Raw genomic sequence first — 20,810 nt, forward strand, 5'->3', positions numbered from 1 at the left:
TTTTGGAGAAGTCTTTGGAAGCACATAAAAATTTAATTTTTAGAAGGTCCCAATCATCTGGCTTCTCTTCTGCTGTTGGTGCATTTTGAATTATGCTTGATAGTCTATTTATACCATATATTAGGGCCCTTAAGTTTGACCCTAAATGATACTGACATTTTTTAAGAGTGTAAGCCACTTTGGCTATGTTTAAATTTTTCTATGTATGTTATGTTGTATGTTTTAAATGAGAATTAATAATTGAGGATCCTAGTTTCTACTGGGTGTTATACCTTTGTTTTGATGAATGGCTCAAAATATTCTTTTTGAAAAAGCTGCTTTTATATTATGCTTTGTAAAATGCAAACTGTAATGACAGTTTTAAAGTATTTTTACTTTTTACTTTTTACTATTTCAACTTTACACAAAGTGGACATAATAGTATAAGGAACCTCTGTGTACCCTTACCCCAGGTTGAACAAATAATATTTTGGCATCTTGTTTGAATTTTCCTCAACACTTTTTTCTTGCTGATTTTTAAAGCAACAATCCTAGTCTCCAACAGATGAAAACTTTTTAAAAATCAATCACAATACAAAAATCAATCACATCCAACAAATACAATACCTTAATATTATACAATACTCATTGTTTCATTTGCTGTGTCTCAAAAATGTTTTTTATAATTGTTTTATTTGAACTAGGAACCAAATAAGGTCCACACATTGCATTCGATGATAAGTCTTTTAAATCTTTTTAAATCTTTAATAGCTCCTTTTTGAATTTTGACTTTTATGGGTAGAGGCTAAGTCATTTGTTCTCTAGAATTTCCCACGTTCTGGATTCGTCTGATTATATCTCTATGGTATCTTAAACATGTTCCTTTGTCCTCTATAGTCCCTGTAAACTGGTAGGTAGATCTAGAGGTTTGATTACATTTGGGTTCACGTTTTGGGTTTTTTGTTTTTGGTAGGAATACTTGCTGGATATCACATATAGACTTAAAGTCTTTAAAATTTAGTGTATATCATGTGGGGAATTTATTTACGGAAGAAACTGGGAGAGAAACAGCAGTACTATATCTGGTTATTATTTCCTAGCCAGAAGATCAGCTGCCATGTTACTTGACTCACACCAACTCTAAAGTGGATGACATTGTCCTCAAGAACCTTCACCTTAATAGTCATATTAAGGAAACTACAAGGGGGCCTCGGTAAGGGCAAAATATCTTTATCAGTTGCTTAAGAAATGATGTCAACCCTCTTTTTTTTTTTTTTTTTGCTTAATTCAATTTTTTAATTTCAATGTCCTATTATAGATACTGCCCCTCCATTGAATCAAAGGTTTTGCGTTTTCCAAACCGTGTGCATCAGGTGTGGTTGGAGCCTGAAGGAATGGATTCTGACCTTATCTACCCCCAAGGTTTATCTGTAACACTACCAGCAGAGTTACAGGAGAAAATGCTCACATGCATCAGAGGCTTGGAGAAAGCTAGGATGATTCAGCCAGGTAAAGAGGGTCATAGCTTCTTTTGGTGTACACTCAGCATCATTTTAGCAGGCAGTGTGGAGGTCTTTTAAATATGGTCATGGTTGCTTAGAGCCAAGGAGGATAAAGCCCAACATATGTGCATTTAAAATACTCCCATTTTGAAGAGTGTTTAATGATAATCTTTTCATCTTTACCTTCAGCTCCATTATTACTTATTTTATACCATTTATTCTTTGGTTAGGCTATGGCGTTCAGTATGATTACTTTGACCCCCGTCAGATCACTCCTTCTCTCGAGACTCATTTAGTTCAACGGCTCTTCTTTGCTGGACAGATAAATGGCACCACTGGTTATGAGGAGGCTGCAGCTCAAGTAAGAGATTGTTCAAATGTTACTATAAACACATAGAAACTATTTAGCTGGTGCTTCTCCTTTTAATGTCTGTTTTGTGAACTGTAGATCTTAGATACACTCCTAACTATCAGAAGAGTATTTCTTTCAAGGTATATGGAAATGTCTATTGTATAGAATAGGACTTCAGAATACTTGTGGCTTTATTATTCTGTTCTGAGCTTTTAGATCTGATATAATATTTTGATTAGATTTATCATATTGCATCCGAAGTTTAAAAAAAGACTAATCCTTTCAGTATAACTTTTTTTGATTATCATTTTTATTTTTTGTAAGTGCTGAGTTGTTATTCGTAAGTGGGAAAAGACTAGAAAAGTCTCGCAGATGGGTTTTGTAAAAAAAGACTAGCCTCACCTAGGCTTATTGGGAATATTAGATATATACCTTTTGTTTCTGTATGTGGATTATGTTTTCTATATAATACATCACTTGTGGGCAGTGTCTGCTTTTTTGCTGTTCCATGCTGTTTTTTCCAGGTGGTATTCTGAGTAGGGTAGCTCTTTGATCAGTTCATAATGGCCTTTTAAAACATTTTAGTCCTCTTGTAGGGTGTGGTAGCTGGAATCAACGCCAGTCTTCGGGTCAGTCACAAGCCTCCTTTTGTCATTAGCCGAACAGAAGGCTACATAGGCGTTTTGATTGATGACCTCACTACATTGGGCACCAACGAACCATACCGCATGTTTACTAGCCGAGTGGAGTTCCGTTTGTCACTGCGCCCTGATAATGCTGACAGCAGGCTCACATTCCGAGGTAATTCATTCTCTGAGTCCTGCCAACTGGTTTACTCTTCTTTAAAACTTCTTTCATTATATTCTTTCTCCTTCTCCTAGGGTATAAGGAAGCTGGCTGTGTGTCCCAACAGCGATACGAAAGGGCTTCTTGGATGAAGTCTTCTTTAGAAGAAGGCATTTCTGTGCTGAAATCTGTTGAGTTTTCAAGTGCTAAATGGAAAAAGTTAATCCCAGAGGCTTCTATAAGTATTAGTAAAAGTCTCTCTCTCAGGTATGCATTTTTAATATAGACTTTTCTCATGTTTTACTGAAAAATGAGATCATTTCAGTCATTAGCTATATACTCCACACCTACACGTTTTAAATGAATGTAGCTTGGGGGCAGCCCAGAAGCCGAGCTGGGTGCTTGGGGGTTTTGGGAAGTGGCTTCAAGGGGCGGCCAGGAAGGGGAGCCGGGCGTAGGGTTTGGAACATCTTTAAAGGAGGCCAGGATGTGAGTGGAGCAGTTTGGAACAGCTAAAGGAGACAAACTTGTCTGTCAGTTTGTCGTCCTTTTGTGGCTTGTGTATTGCTGTGAGGCTGGAGGCTATGCCACTGGTGTTGCAAATGCCAGTAGGTTTACCTGTGGTGGACAGGTTCAGCGAAGCTTCCAGACTGGGACAGGCTTGGAAGAAGGAAGAGGCCATCCATTTCTCAAAGATTTGGCCAATGAAAACCTTATGAGTAGCAGTGAAACACTGTCTGATAGATTACTAGAAAACTTTTATAAATAGCTCTGCAACATTGTCCAATATACTGCCAGAAGATGAGCCCCTCAAGTTGAAAGGCACTCAAAATACAACTGAGGATTGCCTACTCAGAGTACACCTGACCTTAATGATATAGATGGAGTAAAGCTTTCAGGACTTCCATTTTCTGATGCAGCAGGACTCAAGATGAGAAGAAACAGCTGTAAACATCCATTAATAATTGAACATGGAATGTATGAAGTAGGAAAATTGGAACTTGTCAAAAATGAAATGGAACATATAAAGATTGATATTCTAGGCATTAGTGAGCAGAAATGGACTGGTTTTGGCCATTTAGTATCAGATGACCATATGATCTACTATGCTGGTAATGACAGATTGAATAGGAATGGCGTGGCCTTCATCATCACAAAGAATGTTTCAAGATGTGTCCTGAAGTACAGTGCTGTCAGTGATAGGATATCCATATGCCTACAAGGAAAACCAGTTAATACGACTATTATTCAAATATATGCAACAACCACCAAAGCCAAAGTTGAGGAAATTGAAGATTTTTACCAACTTCTGCAGTCTGAAATTGACCAGACATACAATCCAGATGTGTTGATTATTACTGGTGATTGAAATGCAAAAGCTGGAAACAAAAAAGAATAACTAGTAGTTGGAAAATATAGCCTTGGTGATAGAAATAATGCTGGAGATTGCAGGATAGAATTTTGTAAGACCAATGTCTTACTCATTGCAAATACCTCTTCTCAACAACACAATTGGTGGCTATACATGAGGACTTCACCAAACAGAGGACACAGGAATCAGGTTGACTACATCTGTGGCAAGAGGCGATGGAGAAGCTCAGTATCTTGAGCCAAAACAAGGCCAGGAGCTGATTGTGGAACAGACCACCAACTGCTCATATGCATGTTCAAGTTGAAGACAATTAAAGCAAGTCCACAACAGCCAAAATATGACCTTAATTATATCTCTCCTGAATTTAGAGACCATCTAAAGAATAGATTTGATGCATTGAGCACAATGACTGAAAACCAGAGTAGTTGTGGGATGACATCAAGAACATCACCCATGAAGAAAGCAATAGGTCATTAAAAAGATAGGAAAGGAAGAAAAGACCAAAATGGATGTCAGAAGAGACTCTGAAACTTGTCCTTGCAACCAAATGGAATAAATGACAAGCTAAAAGAGCTGAACAGAAGATTTCAAAGAGCAGCTCGAGAAGACAGAGCCAATTATTATAATGAAATGTGCAAAGACCCGGAGTTAGAAAACCAAAAGGGAAGAACACGTTCAGCATTTCTTAAGCTGAAAGAATTAAAGAAAAATTTAAACTTCAAATTGCAATATTGAAAGATTCTGTGGATAAAATATTGAATGATGCAGGAAACATCAAAAGAAGATGGAAGGAATATATAGAATCACTGTAGCAAAAAAAAAAAAAAAAATTGGTCGATGTTCATCCATTTCAGGAGGTGGTATATAATCGAGAACCAATGGTACTGAAGAAAGAAGTTGAGGCTGCGCTGAAGGAATTCACGAAAAACAAGGCCCCAGGATTTGACAGAATGGCTATTGAGATGTTTCAACAAATGGATGCCACACCGGAGGCAGTCACTTGGCTGTGCCAAGAGATTTGGAAGACAGCTACATGGCCAGCTGACTGTAAGAGATCCAGATTTGTCCCATTCCAAAGAAAGGTGATTCCACAGAATGTGGAAATTACCAAACAATATCAATCAATGTCACATTCAAGTAAATCTTACTGAAGATAATTTAAAAATAGCTGCAGCAGTATACTGACAGAGAACTTCCAGAAATGCAAGCTGGATTCACAAGAGGACATGGAATGAGGGATGTCATTGCTGGTGTCTGATGGATCTTGGCTGAAAGCAAAAAATACCAGAAAGATGTTTACTTATGTTTTATTGACTGTTCTGGTTACCTAGTGCCACTCTAACAAGAAATTCACCACAAATGGGATGGCCTTAACAAACAGGAGTTTATTCTGTTACAGTTTGGAGGCTTTAAGTCCAAGTTCAAAGTGCCAGGCTCTAGGGGCTGAGTGAGAGCCCTTCAGTCTTGGGTTTCAGTTCTTCCTCTAGCTTCTGGCCCACTGAAGTTGGAGGCTTTTCTTCACTCAGACAGCTGCTGGCTGCTGAGGCTGCCAAGCTCAAAGTTGACAAGTAAAAAGGCACAGTCCCGATGTTACCAAACCACACAGCAGGCCATTAATTCAAGTCCATTGTAAGTCCCAAGGTCGGCAGAGCATGGCAGGCTGCTGAACGGCAACATGGCTACGTGCAGGGTCCAAGCGTGCCATAAGCTAGAGACTATACCCAAGGCTTCTCCTTATATGCAGGAACCAGACCTACATCTCAAAGGCAGCTACTCAGCTACTTGTGGTAGATCCCACCATGGAGTTGATTGCCAGTCTCATCATGGGTAATAACTGCCTCCAGCTGCCCAGCCACTCAACCAGGCCCAGCCAAGTTGAAATACAAATTTAACTACCACACTGACTATGCAAAAGCATTCAGTTGTATGGGTCATAACAAATTACGGATAACATTGAGAAGAATGGGAATTCCAGAACACTTAATTGTGCTCATGAGGAACCTGTACATAGACCAGGAGGCTGTCGTTTGAACAGAACAAGGGGATACTGCATGATTTAAAATCAAGAAGGGAGTGCATCAGGGTTGTTTCCTTTCACATACTTACTCAATTTGTATGCTGAGCAAATAATCCGAGAAGCAGGGTTATGTGAAGAACGTGGCATCAGGATTGGAGGAAGGCACATCAACAACCTGCTATATGCAGATGATACAATTTTGCTTGTTGAAAGTGAGGATGACTTGAAGCACTCGATGAAGATTGAAGACTACAGTCTGCAGTGTGAATTACACCTCAATAGAAAGAAAACAAAAATCTTCACAATTGGACCAATAAGCAGCATCACGATAGATGGAGAAAAGATTGAAGTTGTGAAAGACTTCATATTACTTAGTTCTACAATTAACACCAATGAAAGCAGCAGTCAAGCCATCAGAAGATGTATTGCATTGGGCAAATCTGCTGCAAAAAACCTCTTTCAAATGCTGAAGAGCAAAGATGTCTCCTTGAAGACTAAGGTGCACCTAACCTGAGTCATGGTATTTTCAGTTGCATCTTATGCATGTGAGAGCTGGACAGTGCATAAGGAGGATCGAAGAAGAGTTGATGCTTTTGAGTTGTGGTTTTGACAAAGAATACTGAGAGTGCCATGGACTGCTAAAAGAACTACCAAATCTATTCTGGAAGAAGTGTAGCTAGAATGCTCCGTGGAAGTGAGAATGGCCAAACTTCATCTTACCTACTTTGGTCGTGTTGTTACTAGGAACCATTCCCTGGAGAAGGGTATCATGCCTGGTAAAGTGGAGGGTCAATGAAAAAGGATAAGACCCTCAACTTGATGGATTGGCACAGTGGCTGCAACGATGGCTTTGGGTATAGCAAGGATCTTGAGGATGGCACAGGACCGGGCGGCATTTTGTTCTGTTGTACCTAAGGTCTCTATGAGTCAGAGACAACTTGATGGCACCTAACAACAACAACAGGCTTGCTTTTGGCTTCACTTTAATTGAACAGTAAATATACCTTTGAGATTCTTGACAAAGAAAAACAAAAACCATTCTCATTCTGATAAAATTATGCTGATTCTTCATGACACACTTTCTTTTGGCTTTAGACTCCTTTTAAAGATCATGATAGTTTTTATTTAGGCCATTGAATAATATGTTTTGTGAAATGCTTTTTTTTTTTTTTACTTTCTTATATTCTAAGTATATTTTAAGTTTAGAAATGTTGTTTCAAAGGGAAATTGGGTGTTCAATCACTGAATCTGTTCTTAAGTTTAATATATCAGCCTCATAGGGATAGCTCTGGCCTGCAGAATCAAAGCAGGTAAATTCTGTGAAAGTTTTCATTATTTTAAATTGATTTCTCAGTGAGAGGCTTCAGTAATTAGTGGTGAAATAATATATCCAAAATTAATTTTTTTCCTTCATATAAATTAGATTGAGAGATACAGTGTTGACTTCTGTTAAAGAAAGTCCTATAATGCTTTCATTAATTTCAGCAGATGTTTATTGGGTGTGTCATGTGTTGAAATACCAAATCCAAACCCACTGCCATTGAGTTGATTCTGACTTATAAAGACCCTGTAGGACAGAGAGAACTGCCCCATAGGGTTTCCAATCTTTATGGAAGCAGACTGCTTCATCTTTTTATCACAGAGTAGCTGGTAGGTTCAAACCGCAGACCTTTGGTTAGCAGCCCAATGCCTTCACCGCAGTGCCACCAGAATGTTGGTATAGTAAGGTGTGAAACTTCATATTCCTGCCTTCGTGAAACTTACAGGCATTAAAAATGCATACATATTAAACATGTTTATGAATTACAACACGTTCATGAAGGAATCTCGAGGGTACTGTGAGAGGATAACTGGGTGAGGGTAGGATCAATAGTATATAAGGGAGAGTTCAGAGGAGGAAGTGACTTCTTTGGGAGTAGATGTTGTACTGAAGTACAAGATACATAGAGAAAAGTGGACCAATCAAATGTGTACATCTCAGTGACTTTTTACATGTAAACACCCATGTAACTGATACCTACCTCCAGAAGCAAAATAGTACCAGCACCACAGAGGCCACCTCTTATCCTTTTCCAGTCTTTGGTAAACACTCAGGGCAAACCTTATACTGATGTTATACAACTTGAACTAGAGACATTTAAAACCTATCATATATAAGATGATACTTGAAAAAAATGAATTAACCTGTCAAGAGTGAACGCAGAGAAGACAGTCTTTTAAAAAGCTGGAAGAGAAGGAAGAAGCAAGACTATATAGGGTGATAGGCCAAGTTAAGGATTTTTCATTTTATCTTAAATGAGGTGGGATATAAATGGATGTGTTTAATAACAATTTGAGTCTGTTTTGAAGAAACAATACCTAAGGAGTTGTCCTAATGTTTGTTTGTAATGAGAAAATATATCTTACTTTTATTATTATTATTATTTATATTTCAGTTTTACTGTCACATTTAATTTTTAGGATCAGTAATTCTACAAGGAGTAGAATCCACATTTAAGGTTAAAATTATTTTGGTATCAGAAGGTTTTTTTAATTAGGTTCTTTATTTTATCTTAAAGAGCAAGATTATGGAAGGCATCTAGTCTCATTTCAGGAGCCTTTTGGGAGCTACAAAATATGAAAGGGTAGGGAAAATAAAATGGCTCATCAGGTCATTAGAGGATATCTTTGCTCCACAGTCTGACTGTGTTCCACAATTTGTGTTTGCTGCTTTTTTCCCCTAATAGCTAAACCTAAGACTCATAAATGGAATTTACCACAGCTCTTTTTTTTTTTTCCTCCAGAATAAATTTAATAGAAATGCTTTGAGCATAATTTCTCTCTGGCTCCCACTGAGTTCTTACCTAAGAGTGAGTTAGAGGGCCCAAACCAAGTGATCCTTCTATTCCAGGCATAGAGCAATTGGAGTGGACTCATCTTCTCCATGAGTTATAGCAAGGAAACATCTGTGTGTGTGTGTGTGTGTGTGATTTGGGTGTAAGTTTACAGAGCAGAATTTGTTTCCCATTCAGCAGTTCATGTACATTTGATTTCATGCTCCGATTACCATGTCCAGCCCCAACCCTCTTTCCTCCTCTCCCTTCCCTGTGACCCCCCCCCCCATGACCTTCTTAACTGTGAACTCCTGTCTGTCCAGCTTTCCCTCCATATGAATGCTGCCCCTCTGGTGCCCCATGGCCGATTGCTCCAAAGAGGGTACTCCATAGAGTAGGTGGATGCATTGCCCTGGGTTGGGTGTTCTGCATGTAAGTCTTTCTACTGTTGGGCTGAGATCCAGACCCTAGGAGCAAGTCTTCTATTCCAGGTCCTAAGGGTATCCCAGGACCATGGTCTTGGCGGTCCCACCAGACTCCATCCGACCAGTAATTCTAATCATTATTGCGTTTTTGAGTTTTGTTCCACATTATTCTTCCCACTCTATCTAAGATCTCCAGTTTTGATCCCTTCCCGAGTGGTTGGCATTGGTAGCCAGGTACCGTCTACTTCTTCTGTTCTTGAGGTCCATTATATCTTTAGACTGATTGTAAGGAAACATCTTTGATCAAATAAAGCAGATTCTTTGGACTTACCTGAAAAGTTGCTTCCTGCATTTTAGTTTTTTTGGTCCTTGATTTTGTCATTTCAGTTTTATGGATTCTCCATCTGAAGCTCCTTAGTATAGAGCATTCCCATTTTCCTCTACAGGGACACTCCTGAGGACCTTGCATAATTCAAAATCTGCGTATTTCACCAGTAATTTTTCCCAAGTGAAAAATGTAAACTAATTAGGGTCAGAGGGGGAACTCAGGGAATGTAAATCTACCATCATTATAGCTTAGAGGCACATGGTGACACTGCTCTTGCAACTGTGTCTCCAGTATATTTTTTTCTTTTTAAACTCATCATAACTTATGATGGTTTTTGTGAACTTAAAAATACACCCATTTTGTATAAGGGTGGATATAGATGGGTGGACAAGCTGAACTATTAGGTATGTCTATGAAGCAAGGAGTGTACCCAAGACCATGTATAGGGTTGGCAGACAATGGTCCTATAAGTGTATTGGTATGATCTGTAAGAATTCCCAGGTGTATAGTAGAGCTGACAAGGGACAAGGTTGTAGTCACTTCTTGGTCACAGCCAGCTACCCAGAGGGACCAAGTAGTTGAACTAGTAGGCTTGGGACCATAGTCACAAGGGACATCAAGCTCAATTGGCATAACATACTACACAAAACATTGTTCCACCACCTACTTTGGCGAGTAGCGACTGGGAGCTTAAAAGCTTGCAAGCTGCTATCTAGATACAGCAATGGGTCTCTCCTCATCCAGAGCAAAGAAGAATGAAGAAAACCAAAGATACATGGAAACAATTAGTCTTAGCTACTGGTATACCATGTGATCCGCAGCCTATACGACTGTGAGACCAGAAGAACTAGGTGGTGCCTGGCTACCACTGTCAGCCACTCGGAGGGGGATCTGTGTAGGAGATCCTGGATAGAGAAGGAGAACAATGTGGAACAAAATTCAAAATCATTTAGGAAAAAAAAAAAGAGGGTAGACCAGGGTTGCTGGTCCGATAGAGCCTGGTGGAACCACTGAGACTGTGGCCCCTAGCTGCCCTTCAGGTCTGGAATTGAACCCACACCTGTGGCTTCCAGCCAAACAAAAGACATGCATATGAGTTGAACATTTACCTGAGGTAGATCCATGGGGGAGGGGAGGATGACATCATGAGTTATCACATTGGGTGGCACCAGCCCTAGTGATGCCACTGCTGCCTCGTAGGGGTTTCAAGGCTGTAATCTTTGTGGAGGCATACTTCTACATCTTTCTTCTGCAGAGTGACTGGTGGGTTTGGACCATTGACCTTTTGATTAGCAGCTGAGCATTTAACCACAGTGCCACCACACCTCCTTTAATCCTATGAGTCAGTTCTAGTCTATCCTATAGGATTGCTTTGAGTCAGAATCAACTGGCAATGGATTTAGGCACCCCGTTAAAGTCATTCCCATTTCTTCAACTTCTGATGAACATCTGTGCTTAGCCCCGGATAAAAGCTCAAAGCAATTTTAAAAAATCTTTCTGAGATTTTTCTCTGTACAACTATCTCTGCAGATAAATAATTGTTTTTTATTTTTAACTCATGACTTGTAGATATATTTTTTATGATTATAATTATGATTTTGCCAACTGGTACTAATTAAAGAGGTGCTGATAATTAGTGAAGGAGCCCAGGTATTGCCATGGTTAAGCACTTGGCTGCTGGCTGAACAGTTGCCAGTTTGAACCCACCAGCTACTCTGAGGGAGAAGGTTGTAGCAGTCTGCTTCCATAAAGATTGACAGCCTTGGAAGCCCTATGGGGATACCCTGTTCTATGGGGTTGCTGTGAGTTGGAATTAAGAGCAGTCAGTTTGGATATTGATGAAATGGCCTGTCTTCAGTGAATGCAATATTTGATCAGAAAATTATGCTTTAATGACCTGAACCTGAAAGCAGCCAACAAGATGATTTTTAAAAAATTCATTCATTTTCTTATCATAAAACCAAACCAAACTCACTGCCGTTGAGTTGATTCCAACTCATAGTGACCCCTCCTTGGGTTTCCAAGGCAGTATCTCAATGGAAGTAGACTGCCCGATAATTCCAAATGCTCTGAGTATTAAAAAAGAGGAAGGACAGGGCAGTTGTGGATGCAGAGACCAGGGTATTTACCCCAGTCTTGATGGATAGGAGAAAGCAGAAGCAATGTCTAAGATGAGTAAAAATAAGCTGGAAAAGAAATATGGTAAGGGTTGGGGAGATGGTGGGAAAGTGATCTAGTCAATGGGAATAGCATGTGCCAGGGTTCAGAAGTAGAATGACAAGTTGGTGTCTCTGAGGAACTGAAACAAATTCAGAGTTTGGAGAGACAAATTCAAAGAAGGGAGGGCAAGGAGAAAAGAGAAGTTTGCAAGGGCCTGTTAAAGAGTCTAGACTTTATGCTGGGCCTATGGGCTCAGGACCATGGTCATGGGGTCCATCAAGCTTAATTGGCACAACATAGTTCACAAATACATAGTTCTACAGCCTACTTTGATAAGCAGTGACTGGGGTCTTACAAGCTCGGGAGTGGATGGGAGAATAGAAAAGCTGTGTTTGCACAGAGAGACAGCTCGGGGCAGGAGTACATGGGAGGGAAGGACACAGGGAAGAGGTAGCTATGAGGAGGAAGTGGGAAGAGAGCTGTTGCATTGTGGGAAATTGCAGTCAATGTCATGAGACAAAGTGTGTATGAGGTGCTATATGGAAAATGAGTTTGCTCTGTAAACTTTCATCCAAATCACAATAAAAATTAAAAAAAAAAAAAAAAAAAAGCTTGGGAGTGGCCATCTAAGATACAACCATTGGTCTCTCCTCATCCGGAGCAAAGAAGAGCACTACGCCACCAGAGCTCCCAAAGAAAACCAAAGAGGTGTGGAAACAATTAGTCCAAGGGACTAGTGGATGATGGGAACCTCAGCCTACATAACCTTGAGACCAGAAGAATTAGATAGTAGCCAATTACTAATGCCAACCACTCAGAAAAGGATCAAAATTGGAGATTTTGAATCGAATGGGTGAAACTGGAATAAAATTTAAAATCATAAAAAAGACCAGGATTCCTGGTCATATAGAGACAGGTGAAACTCCTGAGACTATGGCCAGTAATCATCCTTTGGGCCTGGAATTGAACTCACTCTGATGGCTTAACGCTCAGCCAAACAATGGACAGGCCTACGGGCTGAACAGTTACCAGGAAGATGCAGTCTTTAGAACAGTCAATCATGGGAGATCAGAAGGGCAGCATTTGCACAGGAAGAAAAGTAGGGAGGCAAGAGTGCATATGCAGGAAGGACACAGGGAAAGGGTGGCCATGGGGAGGAAGTGGGAAGAGAGCTGTTACATTGTGGGGATCATAATCAGTGTCACAAGACAAAATGTATATATGAATTGTTGAATGGAAAACAAATCTGCTCTGTAAAATTTCAGCAAAATCACAATAAAAAGTTAATAAAAAGAAAAAAGTTTCCAAACAGTAAAAATTGGAATGGAGATTATACCAAATTAGGAGAACATATGAGAGTGGAAGAACACATATGAACCTCTATCATTTCATCAGTTTGTTTTGCAGACTCACAATGTTCGTATGCTCACAATAGCCTCTTATTCTTGCTTAAGGAGATTGGCAAAAGAAACCAAGAGATCTCCTTCAGCTGGTTCCCAGCGTGCAACAGAACTCTCATTCACAGGACCCTGTATGTGAAAAATATATTCCCTTATTCTTGGGAAGTGGGATCAGACCCACGTCATCCAAGGATATTCTGCCCTTACAAAAGAGGAAGTAGAACTGGATTATATCTATGACACCTTTGCTAACAACTTCTAATAATGGAAGAGTATTGGGGAGAATTTTACATTAAATCTTATTGAAGTTCTGTTTTGTGGATACTGTAACATTTGCTTATTGTACTCAGAAATATCTTGATATTATTTATTCTGAGATTTGATACTATTTTTGAGGAATCTTGTTCTTAATCTGCCTTATATATTATGGACCCTTATGTTAATGAAATTTTTTTGTGTTTGCAGTGCTCTAGATGTTTTGAAATATGAAGACGTTGACATGGAGTTATTAGCCAAGGCTGTTCCAGAGCCCTTGAAGAAGTACACTGAAGATAGAGAGCTGGCTGAAAGACTGAAAATAGAAGGTAGAAAATACTTTTTCACTTAGATGCCTATGTGTCCTCTTTTCCATTTGTGCAAATTGTGAGTGGACAGCAGATCCATTTGGAGCTCTATGCCAAGAGGAGCCATTAGTACCATAACTAAAACCAAACCCACTACCATTGAGTCAATTCCAACTCAGAGTGACCCCCATTGGGTTTTTAAGGTGGTAAGTCTTTATGGAAGTAGATTGCCCATCTTCCTTCCAATTATTACCAGAAGGAAGGTTGGGCAATCCTATTTCCGTAGTGATACTGCCTCGGAAACCCAAGGAGGGGTCGCTATGAGTCAGGGCTGACTCGACGGCACATAACAACAACAACAATCTTAGGCTGAAAAGTATGGTTACTGGACTAGCAATGTTGCAACACTTGGGAGTTTGTTAGAAATGCGGAATTTCAGGCCCTACCACAGACTCACTGAATAAGAATCTGCATTATTAACAAAATCCCCAGGAATTAGTAGGTCATATGGTAATATGTAAACTTCGGTTTTGGGATGTGCTGCTGTAGTGGTCTCCTTTTCAAAAAAACTTACTTTTTTTTCCTTGAACTTCCTTTTTGCATTTTCCTCATCCAGTGTTTTCATAATGAGAAAAATAGTATCGTTGGCTTGGCAGTATGTGGGAATACCCTGCCTTTGACAAATCCTTAGTTTGTATCAGGCACAGAAACCTAGAGTCTGCCTCCATATGTCATGATAACGCATGATGTGCTCTCTTACACTTCATCAGCTGATTGACCACAGATGTCATTTGTAGTTTCATTGCATTTTAAAAAAAATTTTGTAGTAAAATACATGTAACAGAATTTGCCATTTTGGCCATTTTTTTGGTGTACGATTCAATGACATTAATTACATTTACAATGTTATGCAGCCATCCCACTGTCTCCAAAACTTTTTCATCCCTACAAACAGAAACTCAGTCCCTATTAAGCAGTAAATGTCCATTCCTCCTTCCCCCAGATCCTGGTAACTACTATTCTTCTGTGGTCTCTATTATACATTTGCCTCTTCCAGATATTTCAGGTAAATGAGATTGTACAATATTTGTTCTTTTGTACTTCACTCAGGACAATGTTTTTAAGGTTCATCCATGTGATAGCATGAATCAGAACTTCATTTTTCTTTATGGCTGAATAATATTCCATTGTACATATATACCACATTTTGTTTACCATTCATCTGTTGAAGGACACTTGGGTTATTTCCACCTTTTCACTATTGTAAATAATATTGGAATGAATGTTGGTGTCCAAGTTGTCTATTTGATAATTGTTTCCAAGTCTTTTGGATATATATTCAGGAATGGTATTAGTAGGTCATATGGTAATTTTAAGGAGCTCTGGTGGCTTAGCACCTAAGGCATTTGACTGTTAACCAGAAGCTTGGTGGTTCAAACCCACCAGCCACTCTGCAGAAGGAAGACTGGGCAATCTACTTCTGTAAAAATTTACCACCTTGGAAACCCAAAGGGAGTCGCTATGGATTGAATTGAACTTGATGACAGTTTTTTTTTATGGTAATTTTATGTTTAATTGTTTTGTGGAACTGCTAAACTGTCTTCCATAGCAGCTACACCATTTTATGTTCCACCAGCAATGCATAAAGGCTCCGGTTTCTCTACATCCTCACCAGTATTTGTTATAATACTTAATTTTTAAAATCATAGTCCATCCTAGTGGGTATGAAGTGGTATCTCATCATGGTTTTGATTTGAAATGATTGTAGTTATTTCTGTAATGACCAGTGATGTTAACCATCTTTTCATATGCTTTTGGCTGCTTGGATTTCTTCTTTGAAAATAATGTCTATTCAAATGTCTGTTCCATCACTCGTCTTCTAATTGGGGTTTGTCTGCCTTTTTGTAGTTGAGTTTGGGGAGTTATTTACATATTCTGGATTTTAAACCCTTATCAGATAAACTATTTCCAAATGTTTTCTCCCATTCTATATGTGGTCTTTTCACTTTCTTGATAATGTCCTTTGATGCACAGAAGTTTTTAATTTTGGTGAAGTCTGGTTTCTCTGTTTTTCCTTTTGTTGCTCATGCTTTTGTGTTGTAACTAAGAATCCATTGCAAATCCAAGGTCAAAACCCCTATGTTTTCGTCTAAGAGTTTTATGGTTTTAGTTCCTATATTTAGGTCGATCCACTGTGAGTTAATTTTTTTTTATATATAGTGTGAAGTAGGGGTTCTAACTTTATTATTTTGCATGTAGAAATTCAGTTTTCCCCATACCATTTGTTGAAGAGACTTTTTCTCCCCATAGACTGAATAGACTTGACACTCTGTCAAAGACCCAGTGGCCATAGATGTATGAGTACACTGTATTTTTTTTTTCAGTTGTGAAAATATCTGTAACATGAGATTTGTGGCAGAGAGTTTTTTTGAGTGAGAACATTTGTTAATTCAACATTTTTCCAGTGTATAATTTAGTGGTATCAGTTATATTAATGATGTTGTACAGTTACCAACCGTAATTGTTGCCTAATTTCCCATCACCATAAACACTAAATAGTTTTCCATGAAAATTTTCAGACATAAACAAAACAAGAATAAATGAATGTCTTCATTTTGACAGAAGGTATTTTCTTCTGGGTTAGAAAATTATGTGGTGAAAAAGGAACTGAACAGGAGATTGGAGGATAAGTGTAGAAGAAGTTGGATGATGATGTGCTGTTTAAATAGGAAATGATTTTAAGCTCCGTAGGCACTGGCCAAGGTTGTGAGAATGTTGTGTTCCTTCTAGCATTGGCCCATTTTGTCATTTCCACAGAGGTCCATCACACTGCTGTGCTTTAGCCTGAATAGAAGATCCAAGTGCTACTACTGTTGTACCACTCAAGTTTACAAAAGTCCAGCAATGAAGGGAAACTCACTGGAATAATTCTTCCACCAGTTAGCTGACTAAACTCTAGTAGTGTTCTAATATATAAGAAGTAATATTGACCTTTTATTTCAATATCATGATTTCTTTATTGAGTAAAAATTGCTTTCTTGAACATTTAAAGAAGTTAGCACCTGGAAAAGGTGATTAAATGATTTTAAATTTTGCAATTTTACTTTCTTTTTTTTTTTTTTTGCTAAATCACTAAATTCTGATTAGAATAATTCAGAACAATTACCTTTAAATTGTTTCTAGGAAACCCAGACCATGGAGTAGCTACTGTTTTGTCTAGTTCTTTAAGACTTTTTACATAAAGACTTAGTATATAACCATGACTTAAAAGAAACTTCCTAGGTTAAAATAATATAAATCACTATTTGGATCCCCTTACTAGACAACAAGCTGTTTGAAGACAGAAATCAATGTCAGATTCTTCTTTGTGTCATCTCTTGTATTTTACTCTATTATCTCTCTGTTTGAGAGATTAAATAAATAGTCACTCAAGGTATGTATTAGTTCCTAATCTATATTCTCATACCCTGAAGAGTCCATTTATGAGTCATGAAATTGTATTTAAAACAATTACTGAACATTAACATTTATTGAGATGTGCCAGATATTGTATAAAGCCCTTTTTGTATGATTTCGTTTGATACTTAGAACTAGGTATTAGCGTTATTATTCTAATTTTACAGGTAAGTGATAGTTTGCCCAAGATCACACAATTAGTGAGTTACAGAGCTTGGATTTGAACATAGGTTTTTGAACTACAAAGACTGAGCACTCTTTGTTACCATAAAGATCCTTAGAAGTCATCCAGGCTGGCCCTTGCAATTTCTATGTAAAGAAGCTGAGGCTCAGAAGGATAATGGTACTCCCACAATCAGAGACTAGTAATTCATTGGTGGAATCAGGCCCAGAGCTGGGACTTCTTAGTTGCCAGTGAAGTGATGGAAACAGATGCTACCAAAACCTTTAGAAAGAACTTGTGTTCTTCAACAGGAGAGAATATGACCACAGGGGTAGTTTTTTTGTTTTCTTTTTTTCCCTAAGAACAGAATGCTTTTGTTACAAATTAATTGTTGTATTGTCTTTCTAATATGATTCCTGAATATAGCCTTAACTGAAAATAAGTAGTATGCATTGTCAACTTAAAGGCTCTACTTTGAAAAACGTATAGCTTTATATGGATCTAATTCAGAAAACCATTTTCTTGGAGAAACATCTTGTTTTGAGGGCCTAAAATTCAAACCCAGTTTATGAAGGAAATGATCCAACCAAAATTTTCACAAAAAGAGAAAGCTCATTTTTTTTTTTTAATTTTAATTTTCCGGATATTTGAAATGAAAACAACATGTACTAAACTACCAGTCAGAATGCTGTAGTTAGTAAGATACTCCCTCTCTTTACCTTAATGTCGGTTTCCTCATCTGTGGAAGGGAACATCTACTGCACCTATCTCTTGGCGTTGAGATGACTATTAAATGAGATAATACATGTGAAAGCTCTTTGTAAATTGTGTAAAAGGCTATGTAAATGTAAATTCTTAATATAATCTGAGGATCATAATTCTAATTTTGTTCACCAGCCACTTATGAATCAGCATTGTTCCATCAGCAACAAGAAATAGAGGAAGTTCAGCGAGAGGAAGCCCTCCAGCTGCCAAAAGACTTAGATTATTTGACTCTCAGGGATATTTCTTTGTCACATGAAGCTCGAGAGAAATTACATTTCAGTCGCCCACAGACGGTAAGAAAACAGAGGAATAGCAATAGATTATAACTGAAGGAAGAGGCAGTGTTTTAGTTTTTTTAAGCTTTGGATTAGAAAGATCCATAAGTGATGTTTTATTTCATCATAAAAACCTGTTTTCATGTATCTCTATAACCAAAAAAAAAAAAAAAAATACCAACTCACTGCCGTCAAGTGAGAGATAATAAAGCTTAGTCTAAATAAGTAACTGGAAATCAATAATTAGTTTGATTGTAAAAATTCTCTAGTCCCAACCACGTGCTAAATCATCAGTGTAAACTAGTACATATGTATGGCTTAAAAGAAACGATACTAGGTTAAAATATAACATATCCAAACAAACAAAACTCATTGCCATTGAGGTGACTCTGACTCACAGGAACCCTCACTGGGTTTCCGAGGCAGTAAATCTTTATGGAAGTAGATTGCCTAGTCTTCCTTCCACAGAGTGGCTGTTGGGTTTTAACCACCAATCTTCTGGTTGGTGATCAAATGCCTTAGGCCCTACGCCACCAGAGCTCTTTATAATATATATTAGTGACTTTTAAATCACTATTTGGACCTTCCCTGGGAGTTCAGTAGTGTTGCCTTGGGAACTGCTGAGAGGAAGAGTGGCACCAAAGAGGTCTGCCACTTCATGCTTCAGCCATAAAAACGTGCTTCAGTATGTGCATGTGCACATGGGCACAAGTATGCGTGAACTCATGCACACACAGAAATGAAAAAACTTTATTATATAGAATATAGCAATGAGCTTCTGGTACAGAATATTTAAAGACTGGTAAACTGCATCTTATTGATCCTGAAATGTACATTTTTTTACATTTTAACATCTCTAAAATTGGGCTATATCTTAAAAATTGATGGTGTGTCATTGTTTAATAAGCAGTGTTTTTTAAGTAGTGGTTCATAACATATTGAGGTATTTTAAAAAATATGGTATGTTAAGAAATGTGAAAAAATGAATTTTTAAAGGGAAGAGTACTTTCATCGCTATAACATGATATTTTTAGCAACTGGCATCATGAGAACCAGGCAGGTAGGCCTTAAGTTATGTAGCTCTGTCTACACTATTCATTTTAGGTTATGTTTTTATGACTAGTCATAGACTGTACTGTTCAGTAAAGGAGCTACAAGCTAAATATGCCCGATTACATTAAATAAAATTTAAATTTCAGCTCTTCAGTTACCACCATACTAGACAAATACATGGTTACAGCACAGATGTTACTACAAACATCTATCATTGCAGAAAGTCCAGTTGGACTATGCTGTCTTAGGAGCTCACCATCTCCTTATCCACAGTTCCAGAAGACAAAAAACTCTGACAAGTTTGCCACAAACTTACTTGGTAGCAAAACTGACCTGAACTAACATGACCCATGTGTTGCAAATACTTGTATATTTCACTGTAAAAATATACCACAAAAATACTAATGAAATTAGTTACAGGGTTTTACCCCATACGTCTCTGGGGGTGTTCCATAATGTACAATATATGCACCTCATTACAATGCCTATGCTTCAGGGATTTCAGATAAGGGACTATAGTCCTTATTTGAAGGGAGGAGCTCTACTTAGTTTAATGAAAAGAAAAACTAGATACATCTGTTAGTTGCGTGATCTTGGACAAGTAATTTTAACTTCCCTAAGCCTCACTTTCACCATTTTAAAAACAAGTTCATAAATAATAATCACATTTTCCTTATCTACTTAACTAGGGTTATTTTCAACAGTCTTTAAGATAATAGCTGTGAAAATATTTTATAAACTGCATTATACAGGTTGTTATTAGGAGAAAAATTAATTTGATTTGATTTGATTTGACATAGGTCACTTATGTTTCTCTTCTGGTTTTAACTCTTAGATTGGGGCTGCTAGTCGTATACCTGGAGTAACACCTGCTGCCATCATCAATCTGCTCAGATTTGTGAAGACCACTCATCAGAGAAAAGCAGCTAGGGATGAATTGCCTAAAACTGGTTAATACTTACGTGATACAGCCAAACTTCAAGAGAAGGAGTTATAGCTTTCTGTCCATAGAAGACTTTTAAAAAGAATGTGAATAATTAATACAAGGGTATAGATAGGACATAAGAATTATTTAGCACCTAGTAAAATAGCCTTCATAGGTTATTATGGGTTTGTCGTTAATTTATGAAGAGAACAGAGTTATTATGTTTTTTTGTGTGTGTATCTGAAAAAATAATTGCACACTTAATGTATGCGATTTCTTCTAGGTGCTCTAATACAGTGAGCCTAGTCTTAACAGTGTTGTGCAGCATTCATCCAAGAGAGTTATCTGAAAAACCAAACCAGACTCATTGCTGTTGAGTTGATTGGAATTCATAGTGACCCCTATTGGGTTTCTGAGGTGGTGAATCTTTACATAAGTAGATTGCGCCATCTTCCTTCCATGAAGTGGCTGGTAGG

The 20,810-nt window shown here is 38.0% G+C and overlaps 1 protein-coding gene across 1 annotated transcript in view; it reads left to right on the forward strand.

The window, feature by feature from the left end:
• Positions 1–20,364, forward strand: part of MTO1 (mitochondrial tRNA translation optimization 1) — a 62,872-nt gene extending 42,508 nt beyond the window's left edge. Inside the window, exons 5-12 of the mRNA XM_007945206.1 lie at positions 1,080–1,192; positions 1,298–1,488; positions 1,712–1,842; positions 2,430–2,634; positions 2,715–2,886; positions 13,600–13,718; positions 18,214–18,374; positions 20,245–20,364. Of these exons, the coding sequence (XP_007943397.1) occupies positions 1,080–1,192; positions 1,298–1,488; positions 1,712–1,842; positions 2,430–2,634; positions 2,715–2,886; positions 13,600–13,718; positions 18,214–18,374; positions 20,245–20,364 (1,212 nt within the window). The remainder of the gene's footprint in view (positions 1–1,079; positions 1,193–1,297; positions 1,489–1,711; positions 1,843–2,429; positions 2,635–2,714; positions 2,887–13,599; positions 13,719–18,213; positions 18,375–20,244) is intronic.
• The last annotated feature ends 446 nt before the right edge of the window (positions 20,365–20,810 follow it).

The sequence above is a fragment of the Orycteropus afer genome, unplaced genomic scaffold (assembly GCF_000298275.1).
Source record: "Orycteropus afer afer isolate SDZICR_OR568_19922 unplaced genomic scaffold, OryAfe1.0 scaffold00133, whole genome shotgun sequence".
Classification (NCBI taxonomy): Eukaryota; Metazoa; Chordata; class Mammalia; order Tubulidentata; family Orycteropodidae; genus Orycteropus; species Orycteropus afer.